Source organism: Ascaphus truei, chromosome 2 (assembly GCF_040206685.1).
Source record: "Ascaphus truei isolate aAscTru1 chromosome 2, aAscTru1.hap1, whole genome shotgun sequence".
Classification (NCBI taxonomy): domain Eukaryota; kingdom Metazoa; phylum Chordata; class Amphibia; order Anura; family Ascaphidae; genus Ascaphus; species Ascaphus truei.
Genome location: NC_134484.1, coordinates 258,761,772 through 258,781,729, shown reverse-complemented (window position 1 = coordinate 258,781,729; position 19,958 = coordinate 258,761,772). Strand labels below are relative to the sequence as shown.

Sequence of the window (19,958 nt, the reverse complement as noted above, 5' to 3'; positions counted from 1 at the left end):
AATAATATCGGTCGCTTGTAAGTTTTAAATCTCATTCACCTACTGTCTAATTAAATTGTATTGCACTATTTTTTCTCCCTTTTATTTTTTGTCAAGGAAGACACCAGAGGGCATTTCCTTACCTACAACCCACCCAATCTTATATAGAGGAGGAGACATGAGCACAAGACACTAGAGTTTTGATGTGAGTGTGTCTCCACCTAAAAAGTTTGATTCAACATCTCTCTTCCCTTGTCTTCTCCTCCCACCCCTTCCTCCCCCTCTCCCTATCCTAATGAAGAAGTGTGCATAATTTTGTGCTGTTTTTCTTACTGTGGCCCCTCCCTTTCTCTTCTACTTTGCACGTATTACACGTCGTGGAGCCGCAAGAAGAGTGACGCGCCCGAGGACATTTCAACCCTTTTTCTACCCATATTCATACAGAGGTTGGTGAATCACCTCTGAAAGACTCAGGCAGCGGAACCACTTTGTGGAAAGGACTGAAGCTACACACCAAATAGTAGGCTAAATTTTCTGGCGCAAATTTTCTCTCTTTTTTCCCACTTAACCCATTCAGCATGCGGTCTAATGAGCTGGATCTTGTGCATGGGGTGCTGTGGACATCTGAGTGGATGGATGCTGGAGCGGATGAGATAGGGGTTCGCTGCAGAGAAGCGGCAGCGTGGAGTGCAGGAGAAGGTGAAATGTGGGTTCCCAGGAGAGCAGCATCGATGGGTGGCTCCCATATGTTTTGCTTTAATGATATATCAGCCAATTTCTTCTTGACATAATAAGGCTTCTTAAAAGCCTTAGACTTTGGTGTCATCAGAAGGTTTTCTTTATTAGCCTTGTCCGTTCGCTTTGGCTGTGGCTTGGAAAAGGCTCCCGCCTTTCGCTTTTCCGGCACAGTAGGCACGGCAGAAGAGAGTGGGTTCCTGCATCCGTAGAATCGGTGTTGATCCATGGATGCAGATGGTGTAAAGCACAATTCAATAACTGGACAAGAGCAAGTTCAGATACAGATCAGAGTGTGGTGGGCTATGCCATTTGAGTCACCTTTTATACACTGTGTCCCTATTTTGATTGAGGTGCAGGTGTTAAAAGTGGGCGTACTGTAATGTGCACTACATTTTTTTTTCCGCGTGCATTGCCATGAGGTGCAGGTGTTAAAAGTGGGCATACTGTAATAACACCCATTAAAATATAAATACACCATCCATTTTGTTGATTCACTGCACACTGAAAACACATCGACTCAACATCGAATATACATTCTTGTGCTTGTATTTCTTTCTACACGCAGCGATGCCTGTTAAAAAGATTTCTAAGGATCTCAGCATGAGAATAAAGGATATGTACATGAGAGGACAACAAATTTCTTATATTCAACACTGGTTAAGTACTTCTGGCCTCGTTGTACCAGCAGCCACCATGAGCTATCATGCCCACGGTAAGACCAAAAAATTCTAAGTAAAGTATTTTGAATATGTTTTCTTTACCGTGCAGTACTGCAATAGCACTTTTATTGGTTAGATGACTTATTGTTTTTAACAGAACCATTTTCCTAGCAATTATTATTCCTAAATTATCATAATTACATTCTTACACTACCGACACACTTTATTGAAGTGTGGTCGGTACCGCAAGCCGGGAAATCTCCCGGCTTGCTTGTGGCCGCCCCTCGGCGTGCCGCGCGTCATAGACGCGCGGTCACGCGTCATCGGGAGCGTGCGCCCCCTGCACGCGTGTCCAGGGGCTCCCCGAGGGAGCCCTGGTGTCCCGCGATCGCGGGACAGCGGCAGGGGGTTCCGGGGGACCCGGCGGACCCGGCAGCGGTAGGGAGAGCGCCCCGATCGGAGGGCGCTCTTCCGCTGCTTCGGCGCGCGCCCGTCACACTCGGGCGCGCGCCAGGCTACTGCTGCGGCACAGAACGGGCAAATGCTCGAATAAACTGTGCCGCAGCAGTACATTCTTATAATCAATTCTATTTCTACAGTATTTCAAAGTGAGTTGCACCTCTTTCCTTAATTATCACTCACTTCATTATTACTCATTATGACTCACGCACTCACAACCCCCCATTTCAGTACACAGTTTACTGCTTACTGTAAACAGTATGACACACATACAGCCTGCATTCGTCTCAGCCCGTAACGAAGATCTCAGTGGGGTAGCGTCTCTTCTGCCTTAGCCACGCCCTGTATGGGGGGAAGGTCCTGGTTCCCGGAGGGACTTCCTTCTACGGGGCACCTGACCGGGTGGACGTCACTTCCGGTAGAAGTAGACCGCGCAACTTGTGTGCAGGAGAGGACACCATTGCTGATCCGGACGCTATCACTGGCTTATGAGGGCCTATCTCATAACTGCTCGAAATACCGTTACACTTGTGAGTGGGCATTTGTCTGTTTTTATTGTTCCATAAACTTATTGTTATACTTTAATGCACTAGGTGTTCGCCTGTTTTTCTTTTCTTTTCTTCCATAGTTATATAAATATACAGTGATATAAATAATATATATATATATATATAAATATATATAAATTATTATTTATATCACTGTATATTTATATAACTATATATATATAAACACTGGCGACACACTTTATTCTCACCTGGCTGGAGCCGCAAGCCGGGAGGTGTCCCGGCTTGCTCGTTTATTTCCCTCGGCGTGCCGCGCGTCATCGATGCGCGGTCACGCTTCATCGGGAGCGTGCACGCATGGCGCGCGTGCCCAGGGCTCCCCGAGGGAGCCCTGGTGTCCCGCGATGTGGGGGATTGCGGTGGGGGGCTCCGGGGGACCCGGCGGACCCGAAGAGGGGAGGGGATAGCCCTGATCGGAGGACCGATCCTCCGAGGCTCCGGCACGCGCCCGGGACATCTCAGCGCGCGCCCGGTTTCTGTCGTGGCCCAGACCGGGCAAAGGTAAGAATAAACTCGGCCGCGACAGTATATATATATATATATTATTATTTATATCTCTGTATATTTATATAACTATATTACTGTATATATATCTATTATTATTTATATCGCTGTATATTTATATAACTACAGAATACAGTATTATATATATTTAGCCATACTATAGGCCTGTGCATAAATGATGTACTGTACTTGTGGCCTACTGTGACATATTGTTGTTTTTCCTTTACACTGTAGGGAGACAACTCTTCTGGTTGACCAAATAAGTGAAGAGAATGATGAGAAGAGTGCCACAAGGGTCAAAGACACTCTGCAGAAAACTTACAATATATCCGTATCAGAGACCAGCATAAAGAAGATGAGACACAGAATTGGATGGAAATATGGACGTGTGAGGTTAGTACTGGACAGTACAGGAGGTAAAAGTGTGGTTTAAGAAATTGTACTGTACCTATAAAATTATTCCTTGTCATTACAGAGCGTACCCTATGATAAGGGACGTAAACAAGATCAAGAGAGTGGTCCAGGCACAGGCATGGATCGACAGTTGCGAATCTTTTCAAGATTGCATCTTTACTGACGAGTTTACTGTATCGCTGGAGAGATTTGCCACCTTTGCATTCCACAAAAAAGGACGCATATCTATGAAGCTGCGTCTAAAACACCCAGTGAAGATGCATGGGTGGGGTGCCATCTCTAGGCGTGGACCAGGATGCATCGTCATCTTTGATAGTAAAATAATGCACAAAGTCACATGCTGTAGCCTTATGCACTGTACTGTGCTACTGTAGTGTGCATTATTTTGAGCACTTTTCTTTTCTTGTTATACTGCACCGACACACTTTATTCGAGCAAATGCCCAGTATGTACCTGGCAGATACCTGGAATGCGCCGCTCCTCACCTCTGACAAGCCCCGTTGCGTTTGCCTTCCCAGCCTGGGTTCATGCCTGGCTGACGGGCGGCTGATCTGTTAAATGATAATGATTAGGATTTAATAGGCTGCAATGCTTCGCGTGTCTACCAGATGGCATAAATTCATGAATTGTAATGCAGTATATATATATATACTGTGCAGTATTGCAGCCAGCGGGAATAAAATGCTTCAATCCCTGCCTGGAAAATACCTCAATGCACTCGGGCAGAAAACAGTCACAAACCTCAATACACCCGGATATACCCGAATTCGTGGGACTAGCCGAGCTCGAATAAAGTGTGTCGCCAGTGTAGGAATCATGAATAAATATTTTTTTCAAGAGAAAATAGTGCCTGAGGTGGTGGAATATATCACACGTGAATTCCCAGATGGTCACTGTTTCTACCAGGACAACGATCCCAAACACACCGCGTCTTGTGCGCATATTCTTGCCTGCGGTATCAACTGGGTGAAGACGCCAGCGGAGTAAATACGTTTACCATGTCTCATTTTTTCCCACTGTTTACTGTGTATCTCTTTAACTAATTCTCCCTTTTTCCCCCTCCAATGACAGATCGCCAGACTTCAATCCTATAGAAATGGTCTGGCATCAGCTGAAGGATCATATCCGAAAAGTGGTGAAACCCTCAAAAAAGGATGAGTTGGCGAATGGCATACTGAGTTTTTGGAACAATGTACTCACCGTCGAACAATGTAATAAATATATCGACCATTTTGCGACTGTGTTGCCCATTGTTATATAGCATAATGGGCATGCATCAGGAAGGTAGAATGGTACAGTACTGTACTGTAGTATGGTAAGTACAGGCACACCAAGTACAGTATGATACAGGTAAGTATGGCACAGATTGTTTTACAGTATACAGTATGCACTTAACTGCACTATTTTTTCTTTTCAGAGAGAGCTGCACTACCAATCTTGTTACAAAGTATTTTACAGTAGTTATACAGTAGTTATAATGTATAATGAGTTCCAGTATACAGTAGTTTGACAGTAGTAACTGCATCGTCCAATATGGGGTAGTTATACTGCACACAATGCCATTATATGCACTTAACTGCACTAATTTTTTTCTTTCCTTTTCAGAGAGATCTGCACTAAAAAAGGACAGACGGGGGAGGGGGGTATCATGTGTTAATTTTGTAAACTGTGTTTATAGTGTATCTACAGTCATGATTTACACAAACCCCCCACACTCTCAATGAAATACAGAATGCAATGTGGCCATGACGAAGAAGATAAAGACTGAAAATTTGTATTACTATTTTTATTATTATAAATTTGCATAATTCATGATTATTTGTATTTTTCATTCTTCCATGATAATCCACCGGCCCTTAATTTTCAACTGACAGAAGAACTACAGTATGTGTACAAAGAATATAAAGACTGTAATTTGTATTATTCATGATTATTTATATTTTTTATTCCTGATAAAATAAATCTTTCTTTACATTCATCAATCATAATCATTGAAACACCCCCCACCCCCACCCCTCTTATCAGATTTACATATTAAATTCGGATCTGGATAAATATTTCTATTCACGTTGTAAGGCTTGTGTGTGAAGTGGTGGGGAGGGGAGGGGTTGAAGGGACAAGAAGGGCTAATCAGATTAACATATGAAATTCGTGAAGGGATTATCACACGTGCGCATGAGTTACCGTAAACAAATCCTCAAAGATTTTAATGAAGGGATTCGGGGTTTGGGTGGTGGATGAATGAGTAATTCTCATGGTTTGTGAGAGGTGTCTATAAGAAGTTGAAATCCTTGAGCCTTGTGTGTGCGGGGGGGGGGGGGAAGCTGTATGATGGATTACCTGTAGTTCAAATAAATATTTTCCCGCACACCCAAATAAAAATCACAGTATACCACCCACGTCATAAAGCATGTGCATGACTACTGTAGAATTAAAAAGCTACAGTACAGATTGATGATCAGAATATCAAGAATTGTTATGCAGGCACAGCACATGTCGAAAGAAAAAAAAAGTTTTTTTTCAGATTTGAACTTTTAATTGAATGGGAAGTTCTACACGCATGCGCATTAATAATCAACAAGGTCACACCCAAAAGAATTACACGCAGGTGCAGAAATGTGAGACCAGGCTTGCTCGGGAAGATTATAGCCACAAAGCTAACCATTTGAAAATGAATGGTTTGTGAGAGGTGTAGATATGAAGTTGAAATCCTTGAGCCTTGTGTGTGTGGGGGGAGGGGGAGGAAGCTTTATGATGGATTACCTGTAGTTCAAATAAATATTTTCAACAGGTCATCATAATGTTTTGATCCCCACACCCCCAAATAAAAATCACACATCATAAAGCATGTGCATGACTAGTGTAGAATTAAAAAGCTACAGTACTGATTGATGATCAGAATATCAAGAATTGTTATGCAGACACAGCACATATCGAGAAACGAAAAAAAAAAAAAAATAACATAAAAAAACAACATTTTTTCTCATAATATCCAGAATTGTTATGCAAGCCCATGTTGATAACCGAAAAAAATATATATTTTTAAAACTTGATTCTCATAATATCCAGAATTGTTATGCAAGCCCATGTCGATAACCGAAAAAAAAATATATATTTTTAAAACTTGAACTAACTTCTAAATGAATGGGAAGTCATACACGCATGCGCAGGAATGTGATGCCACGCTCGGGAAGATTCAAGCCAGAAAGCCATCCATTACAAATGAATTGTGTGGAAGAGGTGTAGATAAGAAGTTGAAATCTTTGAGCCTTGTGTGTGTGCGGGGGGCGAGGGGGAGAGCGCTGTATGAGGGATTATCAGTTCAAAGAAATATTTTCAAAACATCATCATAATGTTTAATGCGCCAAAATGTCATACTGTAACACACCTATGCGTTTCAACAATGTTCAAATGAGACATATTGTACAGTACACGCATGCGCATAAAATAAACAGTATGAAAAGTATTAATTACTAAATTAATACATATACTGTAGAAATGTGATAATTTTATATTCGAAGAAGACGCAACGTTATATTTTTGTAATACTGTATAAATCTTCAAATTTACAATTACTGCGCGTGCACACACAGACTTGCAGAAAATGTATGGCTGTACTGTAGGTTGAATTGCTATTAGACTTTTAAGACAACAGCTCGCCAATGCCCACCTGAGTTTTTAGACGGTATTGCAGTATTGCACAGCGTTAAAAATCCAAGCGCTAACATATCGAAACTCGCTCCAGAAAAAAAGAAAACAGACCGCGTCTGGCCGCGGTTATCAGAGCGGCTTGGCTACGGCCGCCTTAGCATAAAGGCGGTCGCAGCTGTACAGCTGTAATGGAAAATACACAAGCTTTTAAATTTAAGCCGTATAAAATGTAATTCATTAACTCCCTCAATTGCTGGTATGGTAAACCTGATAAGGAAAAAGTTGAACAAATGTATAACCAATTGAATACCGATTCACATTTAACATAAGGAAGAGCCCAGTGTTATCACAAATCCAATTGCATAGAAAAAGAGCACACTCTGTAGTCCCAGCTGTAGTTAATGCAGCATAACAGCATGGGTGTATCGAGTGTGTTCATTATCTAGTGTATGCATGCATAAATGCTGAGTTTGTAAATGCTATTTTAGCAATGGTCTTTGTTCTAAATCTGTGTAGAGACAGTAAGCTGAGTCCACAGCTTTAATATTCAGGCTGTCCCTGACAGTGTCATTAGAAAGTATCATAATTACAGATACATAGGGAAAGAACAAACCCTGGAATCTTGGCAGTAAATAGTGCAGCATATGACAACAGCAGTGTATCAGATTTGTTTACTACCTAATAAATCCATGCATCATTATTTAGCTTAAGTGGCTGCAATAAACCAGAGGGTGCTCCAGATAATATTAGAGTACTTTTGCCAAATCAGCAGCCTAATACTTAATGCAATTGAAAAGAATGTGAATCATCGCTATACAACCAGATTGGAAGTTGCAGCATGTTATTCCTCTGCCTCCACATCACGTCCCACCACCAGACGTCACCATTGTGACGTCCATAAAACCCGACGCCGTTTCACGTAACTACAGTAGTGCCCACGGTTATTCTAACACAAACCAGTGGCAATCGCCAAAAAGACCCAGGTACATGCTGGATACATGCCTTATACTTGCCTTAAACTAGACCCAGCATTTCATCATTGATAAATGGCCCATCAAATTAACAGCGGGGGTCCCTGGCAGTCCCATTCAAACTGAATGGGACTGCCAGGGACCCCTGCTGTGTTAATCCTATGGGTCATTAGTCAATGCAGAAATGCCTTAAACTTGCCTTAAACTAGCCAGGTTACACCCAGCACATACCCAGAATGTAACCGGGCTAGTTTAAGGCAAGCTTTAGAATACTCGTGGTCTCGTCTGTAGGTACGGTTCTTCAGGGAAGGAGTAACAACCATCAGTAAAGTCTCCTCCTAAATAGCCAAATGTGGGGGGTATGTTAAGGATGCATCATAGTGTCATAATCATTAGGAGACTTCAGCCATGCCCACTGCCCGTGATTAGACGAGACCCATAGTAAAGGAGAGATAGCAAATACTGTCTCAACCCTTTTAAAATATTTAATCATATTAAACAGCTAATGCTCTATGTGGAACAAGTACGCCAGAGAATTTGCACAGCCATATCAATCATTGTGTGGGTAACATATATACACACACCTGCATGCATTTCTGAGGCTGAAAAGCCTAATTGGTCCTCACATATTTATATATATAGGCTACTATTTGCCTACACGCATATATTAAAATGTCTACATTTTTCACAATGGTGTTATGTGTATGGTGTAGGAATGAACTGTCTCTAGGTGAACCGCCTCTAAAGACAATACGGTCCATTACTATGTTTAATCCTAAATACCTGGATCCCAACCCCATCACTAAAAGTTTCTACCAAACTAGTTGCTTGGTGTTAGTTCTTAATGGCTGATCCCTTATGCTTAAAAGAATGTATACAGATTCTTGACTGAAGCATATCTTAATAGTCCAGCTCTTTAGAGATAGGGTGAATAAATGAATCCCTCATTTAAACCTAGTGGGTTCTATGTCTGTAAATTGAAAATCCTCCTGCACTCACACTGTAGAAGGTGTTTGTCCCTGTCTCCTTTGCGGGGACCTTGACAGACATGTTCGAAACCTATAAAGTGCAGAACACTGGTATCCCCTTTATGGGCTTCGATGTTGTCTAGCTACTGGGGTATCTAATGCATTTCTAACTGACCCGATGTGTTCCAGAACTCTGACCTTGAGTGGTCTATGTGTTTTGGCCAACATATTGCTTACCCCAATCCTAGTTGATGATATATATTACCCCCTTAGTAAGACAGTTAAAGTCTTTTATCTGGAAGGTTTTGGTATGTTTGGAGTTGGTAAAAGATTTAGTGGGGGATATGTAGGTGCATTCTCTGCACCTACCGCATGGAAAAGATCCACTTGTTTTTTTGCCTAATCAATGTGTCCTTTTTTGAATGCCCTGATGATGACTGTGCATTAATCTGTCCTTTAAGTTTTTCGACCTTCTGCTTGTCATACTGGGTACAGATTTTAGGACTAGTGACAGGTCATGGTCTTCTATCAATAAGTGCCAGTGTTCCATTAGAATCCTCCGTATATCACCCCATTGATTATTGTATGTTCCTTTAATTCTTATTATCTCGACGTCTTGATCAGTTCTTTTGCTTTTGGTCAGAAGGGTAGGCCTGGTCACATGTAGTGCTTTATTATATGCTTTTTTAACTGCTCCTCTACTGTACCCACACTCATAGAATCGTGCAATCATGTCTGCCGCCTGAATAGTGAATACAGACATGGTGGAACATTTTCGTCTTAGCCATAGGAATTGTCCTGTAGGGATATTCCTGATGAGATGTGGCGGATGGTGACTTTCTGTTCTAAGTAAGTTGTTGTTTGAAGTAGATTTTCTGTAAATTGTTGTCTCAAGATACCCTTCCCAATTCTTCTTAACAGTGATGTCAAGAAAATTGATCTGTTTGGAATCAGACCGATATGTCAGTTTCAAATGTTGTGTATTAGTGCTAAGGCTATAAACAAATTTGTGTAGATTGTCTTCACTGCCATTCCAGAGGATCATAATGTCATCGATATAGTGGACCCAGATGTCTATCTGGTCCGTATATTCTTTTCAAGGCATCACCAAAAACCACGTCCACTCCCACCAACCCAGATATAAGTTAGCGTAGGTCCCCATGGCGGTGCCCTGAATCTGGTGGTAGTGTTTATTCTCAGAAAGGAAATAGTTCCTAGTTAATGTGAAGTCTAAAAGATTCATAACAAATTCGCTGTGCAGTTTTAAAAAATGGTAGATGGCATCCATACCAGTCTGATGCAATATGCTGGTATAGAGTCAAGACACACTAAGAGCGTATAAAGGCCAACAACAACATCCTCCAGCTTAAGCAGAATGTCCATAGTGTCACGTAAGTGAGAGGGCAAAGATCCTACAAAGGGACGAAGGAATTTAGTAAATGCTGGAATTAGAGGTCACATTTTCAATACAGGCATACCCCGCATTAACGTACGCAATGGGACCGGAGGATGTATGTAAAGCGAAAATGTACTTAAAGTGAAGCACTACCTTTGTCCCACTTATTGATGCATGTACTGTACTGCAATCATCATATACGTGCATAACTGATGTAAAAAATGCATTTGTAACAGGCTCTATAGTCTCCCCGCTTGCGCACAGCTTCCGTACAGGTAGGGTGCCGGTATTGCTGTTCAGGAGGTGCTGACAGGCGCATGCGCGAGCTGCCGTTTGCCTATTGAGCGATATGTACTTACTCGCGAGTGTACTTAAAGTGAGTGTCCTTAAACCGGGGCATGCCTGTACCTGATATTATAGGTCTGCCAGGCGGTGGTAATTTGCCCTTATGAATGTTTGGATGGTGATAAAATGTTGCTATTCTTGGTGATTTGACATAAATAAAGTCATATTCATTTTGTAAAATGACCCTTCAATAGCCCTTCTTTAACTATTTCCTTGAGTTCAATTTGGAATTTGTTTGTCAGATCTGTCTCTAATAATTTATAGCAGCTCTTATCAGAGAGTAGACGTCTGCACTCTAATGCATAATCATCCTTGTTGAGAACCACTGTGTTGCCTCCTTTATCAGAGGCTTTGATAACTATATTCTCATAATTTCATATTATTGCTAGAGTGCAGTATTGGGGGACCTTTCCTGATCTTCTTTGATCAGACTTTGCAAAAACATTATATATTCCCTATGCACCACCTACATGATTATACATTTACCTAATACTGAGGTTGAGCGATGAATATAGCATGGCACACAGCACTGTACATCCAATTTTACAGGCACAATCTCTGCCTCAAAAAACTTTCGATCTATGCATGAGGCACAGGGAGATAAAGTGACCTACCCAAGGTCACAAGGAGCTGACACCGAGAATTGAACCTGCCTTTACTCACTAAACCATTCCTTCAGAATCAACACATCCTCATAGCTTTAAAGTTTTTGCTCACTTGAGATTTGATATACAATATAAACGGTTTTGTTAATCCATAAAAATGAATACACGCAGAACATAAGTATATCACTTATGGGAGAAGGAGTTGCTCAGTGAGTAAAGACACTGACTGGCACTGAGTTTGAAGCAGGGGAACCTGGTTCAATTCTTGGTGTCGGCTCCTTGTGACCTTGGGCAAGTCACTTTATCTCCCCGTGCCTCAGGCACCAAGAACATAGATTGTAAACTCCAGGGGAAGGGACCTGTGCCTGCAAAATGTCTCTGTAAACTGCTACAGTACGTAAAAAACTAGCAGTGCTATACAAGAACATGCTATTACTATTACTTTATCACAAGGCCAAGATATTTCCTATGTGTTTTCAATCAGACTATGGACTACTACTTTTCTATTCAATTAACAGTAAAGCCAGGAAACAATATTTAAAATACAGTGCATAGATAATATGTGCTACTTTTATGGTTAATTCACCTCTTTGTGTAGAAAATTATCTTTCTGCCATTATTTTTTTGTGTCTGTCCCTAGAGATGTGAAAAGTGAATATTTTTTTACATTTTTTTAAATTATTTTATCTTGCATACTTTGGAAGGCGATCTTGCCCAGACTTGGATCATCGGTATTTTGCAACCTAGTAAAGATAATGGATCAGCACTCAACAGTACATCAAGTTCAAAAATAAATAATCATGTAACAAAATGCCCAGAAATGTTGCACTTTGTAAGTATATGTGTCCAAACTATTAACATCTTATGGGACTCTGCTGAGTTATTTTTTATACCGTGTAAGGAACACTCATTAAATAGCAGCTACTTGGTTGCTTTAAAATTGGCTTTGGTGACATGATTATTTATTTTTGTACTTGATGTATTGTTGAGTGCTGATCCATTTTCTTTACTGATGTACTGACTTTTGATGCAGAGAGGTGGGGGCAAAGGATCTGAACACCAACTGAACCCAGGTGAGGTCTTTTTCTGCATTATGTCTAAATTCTCACATTTGATGAGTGGATTTTTCTTTTTTTCTTTCAGTACTTACAACCCACACATCATAAAAAAATTTTGTGATATATTGCACACAGTAATACTGCATAAATCAAAATGGGAAATAGTAAGGAACACACAGTAAGGCAAAAAGAACACACAAGCAATGCTGCTGATATAGACAATCACTTGAAATAATGATCAATGAATGTATCACAAAGTGAAAGAATCCTCTTAGTCCTACCATGTTAAATATGGCCATAGTCAAAATGATTGTGGTAGTTGTCACAGTGAGGGTAATCCGAGGCCAGGGTCGGTTCAGAATGATTCCAGATGACTTTAAAATCCATAAAAATGATGCAGATGCTTTTTTGCTGCACTGCTAGAGAAACAGAGAGACATGTAAAAAAATAAGATATGTTACTTTTAATTTGGACATGACTTTGACATTTTTAATTTGTAACAGAAAGCTTTAATTTTTGGATAATCAACATTCCTCATTTAACATGTACAGTAACATCTCTTCTAACAGGTAATGTGATCTACAGCTGTTTCACTAATGTAATCACCACCCAGTTCTCAAATCCAAGGCAATGTCAAGGTAGACATGGATTTACATAAGTGAAATGAGACCATGTAATGGTTTGGGAGCAATAGTAATAACCTTAGGGCTAGCAAGCAGCACTTGAAAACACCATCATATTATAAAATAGCTACACCATACTTTTTATTACAACCCAACATTTCAGTTCATATTCATGATATCCTGGAAAAACTATATTAAAGTGCTACTTGCCTTAAAGTAATTTTTAATGTTTTTTTTTCTGCTGAGCGTATTAACTATAGTATTGTCAAGCACAGAAGGAAATACTGTAAGTAAATAGCTTACTCTCTTTCTTACTGCATGAAAGCAAAAAAAATATCTAGATGTTCCTCCTATTATTGATATGATTAGTGGCTCATTTAAAGTAAGTACTTTCCTGTTTTGGGGGTTTTTTTTGTACAATTTAAGAAAACCACAAAAAAAATCTTTTTTTAAGAAAGTTGGTAAACGTCATAATGACTGTTTTACATCATGTAAATAGAAACTACAAGTTTAGACTTCTACAGTAGCACATGCAAGCCTAGAAAATTGATCTACTGAAAAACACAATAGTACATAATCTTCTTATGTTTTCTTGTATTTTTATGTTGTAATACTCCAGAAAAATATTATTGAAAATGTTATATTTGTTGGGTTCTTCTGGCTCTCAAAGGTAGAAATGATGACCATGAATGAATAGATTCATTATCAAGAGAAATAAAAAATTTTTTTATATGAATACTTTAATTTCCTAGTGTTATATGTAATATTTTATATGGATTCAACAATCAATTGAAAGGAAATACTGTACAAAGTCTTCAAAGGCAAATGTATTTGACAGTTTTTTTTCTAAAATTAACCCCAACAAAATATACCCGTATAAAACTGGAAAAGATGTTCAAACATTCATTTAAAAATCACAAAACTTATTTATTTCAGTTTAGTGCATTTTGAAATACAATTCACAAGGTTTTTGATTATGAAGTAATGTGATCATTAAAAAAATGTGCATTTAGGGGGGGCGCTCGTGATGTCACACGGATGCACACAAGATAAAGAATCTCCGTGCACTCCGCCAACATATTCAATTATAACCCTTGATCGCCGCACTGATCAGTCCCGCTGGACACCCCAGAGTCCAGGTGAACAAGCAGGGATGGCTAACAAGAGAACCTAGAAGCCAGGGACCGCCGATCTCACCCCCTTCAGCTGCGGGCAACCAGCGTTGGCTGAAGGGAAAAAAAACTAAGTTGGTGCCGCTGAGCGCGCGCTCATATAGGTAAATAAAGTAGAGAGGCAAGCTGCTGGACCTGAGGTGGATATCCCTGATAGAAAAGCAACCCTTAGAAACTCTGCAGAGGAAGGGGCAGGAGGGAGCTCTGCTTCCAACAGTGAACTGGATATGGCTGAAGGTTGCACAGTAATCACAAGGCAAGACCTCCAGAACATGCTCAAAGAAAAGCAAGCAGGCTTTCAGTCAACTCTGGATAGAGCTGTAAGGGAATTTAAAACAGAAGTTTCCTTACTGGCTAAAAGAACTACAGAACTTGGAAATAAGATGGACATGTCCCTACAAAATCAGGTAAATACTGACGATGAGGTCCTGCGTCTCAATTATGAGATAAGACCTATGAGGGACGGCATAGACAACATGGAGAACAGGGAGTGGAGGCAGAATCTACGAATCTGTCATGTCCCTAATTCGGATACTGCAGAAGCCCTCCAGCCATATATTAAGAGACTGTTTATGTCAATTGACCCCCAGCTACAAGATGGCGATCTTTTGATGGATAGCGCCCATAGAGCCTTAGGTCCGAGATTTGATGACCCTAAAAGAAGCAGAGATGTAGTTCTGAGACTCCACCAATATGCAACCAAGGAAATGATTATTTAAGGCTGCAGAAACAGAGGCTCCATTGAATTTGAAAACAACTCCATCCAGATTTTCCAGGATCTGTCCAGGGTGACAATTGAGAGGAAGAGGGGGCTGCGACCTGTAATGGCAGTACTCCAGGAAAAGAGTATTCGCTACCGGTGGGCCTTTCCGTTCCACCTGATGGTAAACCATGAAGGCAGACATATCTCGATCCGCTAACCCAAGGAATCAGCATCTTTTCTGTCGGCGCTGGGTCTGACCCCGGGGAAAGGATCTGACCAGAACCAAAGACCTCGAGAAGATAACACGGATGATGATCGATCAGCTGAGGGTGCGGTTGCCCAAAGATAAAAGATTTAAGACCGACTGTGATGTTGTGGGACTCTCGTCGGGTTCGCGGCCATCTCCTTGACTGGTAATCCGGCAGCCAGCAGCAACCCAGGAAAGATACCCTGGATGTGTAGCCATATTTGTTTTCTCTTTTCTCTCCCTGTCTCCCTGTATATTTTTTCCAATCTATTATAGGTTCTCTTTTATATACAATTTGGACTCTACTGCCAGCCACATGGGTGCTGTCTACTACAACTGTTCGGTGGATGTAACCGGATAACACACGGATTGAACAACCCGGCAATGAGTGAGGGGGCTTTGACCCAAAGACTTTGAAAGGCTGGGGTCCTTTTGTTTTTAGACACAGGGGACACCAAACCTCATGGAGAAGCCAAGAGCAATCAAAAATTTAAGGTTAATAGACATTGAACACTTAGAGATAAAATAGGAACCCAGGTTTTTATATTTGTATTCCTACCCGGGAAGCCTATCCCTATAAGCACACGTTAACATGAAAATATTGTATATGTTTATCTGTCCCATGGTTGTCAGGGATTAATATTTCCTATAGGCCATTTTATATTCTAAGTAGACAACAGTGAACGTGCGATCCGGGGAGAGTGAGCAGATAAAGGAAGGGTGTGCAGGTTCTGGGAGCCCTGCATGTCTGATGTCAGATAACCCCAGCAAGGCCATATGCCTTCCAGGCCAGGCCACGTAGGGTTTGGCCGCAAATATGGGATGAGTGGCTGGTTACACTCATCTTACTTTCTAGTTTAATTTTTGTTTTTCCCCAAGTCCCCAGAGGGGGAAATTTCCTTTCCTTCATTTTTTATCCCCATTTGTTTCCTACAACCATTAACGTCTTTAGTTCACAACTTTCACATGAGAGAGAAACACGATATCGGAAATGACAAGTCAAGTTCCATTGAAGTTAGTATCCCTGAATGTTAAAGGTCTTAAAAGTAATGGTAAACGTAGACTGGCCCTAAAAGAATTCAGAAACTTGAAAGCAGATATTGTTTTCTTGCAAGAGACGCATTTTGATAATCAGGAACCCCAAACACTTTCAGCGGGGCATACCCTCTTCCTTTACTAGCATTCTACTCTTCCTTTACTAGCAAAAAAGAGGGGTTGCAATACTGATTAAATGGGGCATTCCATTCCAGGTATTGAAGGTTAAGAGAGATCAAGGGGGGAGATCCCTAGTGGTTCACGGGCTTCTCGCAGGACAACATATCACATTAGTGATATATACGCACCCAACGAGGGACAAATTGATTTTTTAAGGGAAACACTGGAATTCATGGAAGCTAGCCAAGTGCAACTACTGATATTTGATATTGATAATTGATATTGTGATTTTAATATGGTACCAGACCAGGATGTGGATAAGTCCTCCCACTCAGATCAAGCACACTCTGCTATGACCTATAGTGTTGCCAAGAAATTTAGACTGCTACTTAAAGAATACGGTTTATGGGGTGCTTGGCATAGTCCACATAAAGGACAGAGGGTTTGCTCCTTTTATTCCCCCCACATGATTCGTACTACAGAATTTACAATATATTTGTATCCCCGGGTATCCTGGAGGTATTGATCCACTCAGATATAGTGCCTATCTCATGGTCAGACCATGCCCTGTGGCAATTCTGTTCGATCCCCCTTTTGCAAGGAGTCAATCATTCCATTGGAGGATGAACAACTCATTACGAATTACCAAGAGATTGGCTCACAAATTAGAGACTCCGTCAAATTATTTCCATATCAACAATGGCTCCGTAGAATCAACATCAACACTATGGAAGGTACATAAGACCACGATCAGAGGACAGCTTATCTCAATAGCTTCACACAGAAAATTAGAACAATCACATTAAAAAAATCCATCGAAGAAAATTTATAAAATCCTGACCCAGGCATTGGAGGACCTTAAGAGAGTGCAATTAGAGGATGTAGAGAAAGCTCTTAAGTGAACCAAACAAACATATTATGATAAGGGAGATAAGGCGGACCGTTTATTTGCTAATAAACTTAGAGGGATCCGGTCAAGAGCATTAGTCCCTGCTATTAGGTTAAAAGGTGGAGAAGTGATTTATAACCCCTCAAAGCTAGCAGAGGAATTTGCTAAATTTTATATGGATCTCTATGATCTCGACAATTAAACTCTGAATGCTAAAGTCCCAGTCCTGAACCAGATTGAGGCCTACCTTAGAGATTGTAACCTCCCAAAACTATCGGAGGAAGACTACAAAGTTTTAAATGCAAAAATAACCCGATAAGAGTTAGTAAGGCCGGTTTGCTCACTGAAGCCGTCAAAGGCTCCGGGCCCAGATGGTTTCTCAAATCTGTATTACAAAAATTTTATAGGAATCTTATGACCATGTTTAGTAGATTTATTCAATGATTTTCTTAGCGGAAAACAAATAGCCCCTCAGATCACGAAAGCCAATATAGTGGTGATCCCTAAAGATGGTAAGGACCCTTTATGTTGTGGTAGCTACAGACCAATCTCATTGCTCAATACAGATCTTAAATTGTATAGTAATATTTTGGCCAACAGGATGAACCCAATGCTCCATAGATTAATCCAATATCACCAGGTAGGTTTTGTGAGTGAACGCCAGGCGTCGGATAACACAAGGAAAATTATTAATGTGATGGATCAGATACATAAATCTAAGATGAAAGCAATGTTGTTGAGCCTGGATGTGGAGAAGGCTTTGATAAGATAAGATGGGATTTTTTAGATAGGGTGTTGGAGGTATTTGGATTTTCAGGGTTTAATTTTACAAGGGTTTCGGGCCCTCTACCAGACGCCAACAGCCACTTTGATGATCCCGGGGGGGAGAGGAATCTGATAACAATTAAGAATGGGACTAGACAGGGTTGCCCCCCTTTTCCTCTTCTTTTCGCCCTGACAAATGAACCCCTTGCGGCAACAATCAGAGTTTACCCAAATATACAAGGGATTAATATACTGCTGCGGCCGAGTTTATTCGAGCATTTGCCCGTTCTCGGCCGCAGCAGTAACCTGGCGCGCGCCGGAGGGTGCCGGGCGCGTGCCGAAGCTGCGGAGGAGCGCCCTCCGATCGGGGCTTTCTCCCTCCCGCTGCCGGGTCCGCCGGGTCCCCCGGAACCCCCTACCGCCGTCCCCCACATCGCGGGACACCAGGGCTCCCTCGGGGAGCCCTGGATGCGCGTGCAGGGGGCGCAGGCACCCGATGACGCGTGACCGCGCATCGGTGATGCGCGGCACGCTGAGGGAGTGCGGCTAGCATGCCGGGGCATCCCCCGTCTTGCGGTGCTAGCCGTGCTCGGATAAAACGTGTCGCCTGTGTAAAAGATGAGTGTTACAAATTATCACTTTTTGCGGATGATATTATCCTTACTATAGCTAACCCATTGACAGCTTTCCTGAATTTACAATCCACTCTCTGGAGGTTTGGGGAATTGTCTGGGTATAAAGTTAATGTAGGAAAATCAGAAGTGCTAAATTTAATGCTAATGGAAAGGGAGGTCGCTGTTCTTAAATTACATTCTGACTATAGGTGGAAAAAGACCCATCTGAAGTATTTGGGGATATACCTTACTAGGGACTCATTATATAAATATAACTATCCCGACCTTTATCTAAGATTAGAAAAGATCTACAAGTTTGGAATTCTCACTGTATTGCCTGGATAGGGCGTGTAACCCTGGTTAAGATGAATATTCTCCCCAAACTTTTATATTATTTCCAAACATTACCAATGTCTGTCCCACATACAAATATAAATAACAGCCAAAACCATATTATGCAATTTATTTGAAAATATAAACAATCGAGAAAGCTTCTTCTCCTGCTCCGGTCACATGGTCCCAGCTCACAGTGCAGTATGGAGTCCTGCAGCTCCCCTGCTCCTGGGCTCCACACTGACCGAAAGATTAAAAGGGTCACAATATCTGTGGTACAATTTTTCCTTTTCTGTTTAATTTGTACATTATTGGTCTAGCAAGATGTACTGTAGTCCAACCGTGTTTGTTTATTTATGTTTTTAAATGTTTTTATGTATTATATGCAATTTCTCTACCTAGCTCCAGAGGTTTGCAATTAACCCCTATAGATCCACAGAAATTTGGATCTATTATGTGGGCTGAAGGAAGCATGGGTAGTTTATTATAGCATTATTTATAACTTCCATTTATGGCAACGGAGAGGTTAATTTTTTATGTATAAATAACACAAGGGATTGTAAGGCTCCACTTCCCCTGAGGAAGGGACGTGCAGTCACGAAATGCATAGGGAGGAGCTAATCCATGTGGGAGGAGTCAAGTTTTGCTGCCAGCCAGGGAGTGTGTAGCGAGTCTCAGAGTGACGTCATCAGCACGCACTCGGTGGTCCATGATCAGGGAACGCAAGGGTGAACGCGCAGCAACTGAGACTCATCTGGCACATGTAGCGGACGACATCAATGTCACATTTTAACAAGGATACAATGAAGTGTATCTCTGTCATGGGAGAGGGGGTTTGGCCCGGTATTAAAGGGGTTGCACCCCATATGGCCACCCTCTGACCTCACTTGGGAGGCAAGGGGTTAACTGGACTGCGGTCCAGTAATGTGTTTTTACCCTGCTTCAGCACCCAAATGTGTATTCCCCTGTAAAGATGTACACTGGCGACACACTTTATTCGAGCTCGGCTAGTCCCATGAATTCGGGTATACCCGGGTGTATTGAGGTTTGTGACTGTTTTCTGCCCGAGTGCATTGAGGTATTTTCAAGGCAGGGATTGAAGCATTTTATTCCCGCTGGCTGCAATACTGCACAGTATATATAT

The 19,958-nt window shown here is 41.4% G+C and overlaps 1 protein-coding gene across 2 annotated transcripts in view; it reads right to left on the bottom strand.

Moving 5' to 3' along the window:
• Window positions 1–19,958, bottom strand: part of ADCY2 (adenylate cyclase 2) — a 1,451,375-nt gene that overhangs the window by 234,626 nt on the left and 1,196,791 nt on the right. The window contains exon 16 of one of the 2 annotated variants that reach the window (XM_075586169.1): window positions 12,595–12,732. In XM_075586169.1, coding sequence (XP_075442284.1) covers window positions 12,595–12,732 — 138 coding nt within the window. The remainder of the gene's footprint in view (window positions 1–12,594; window positions 12,733–19,958) is intronic. The other variant, XM_075586170.1, reaches the window with a different exon arrangement.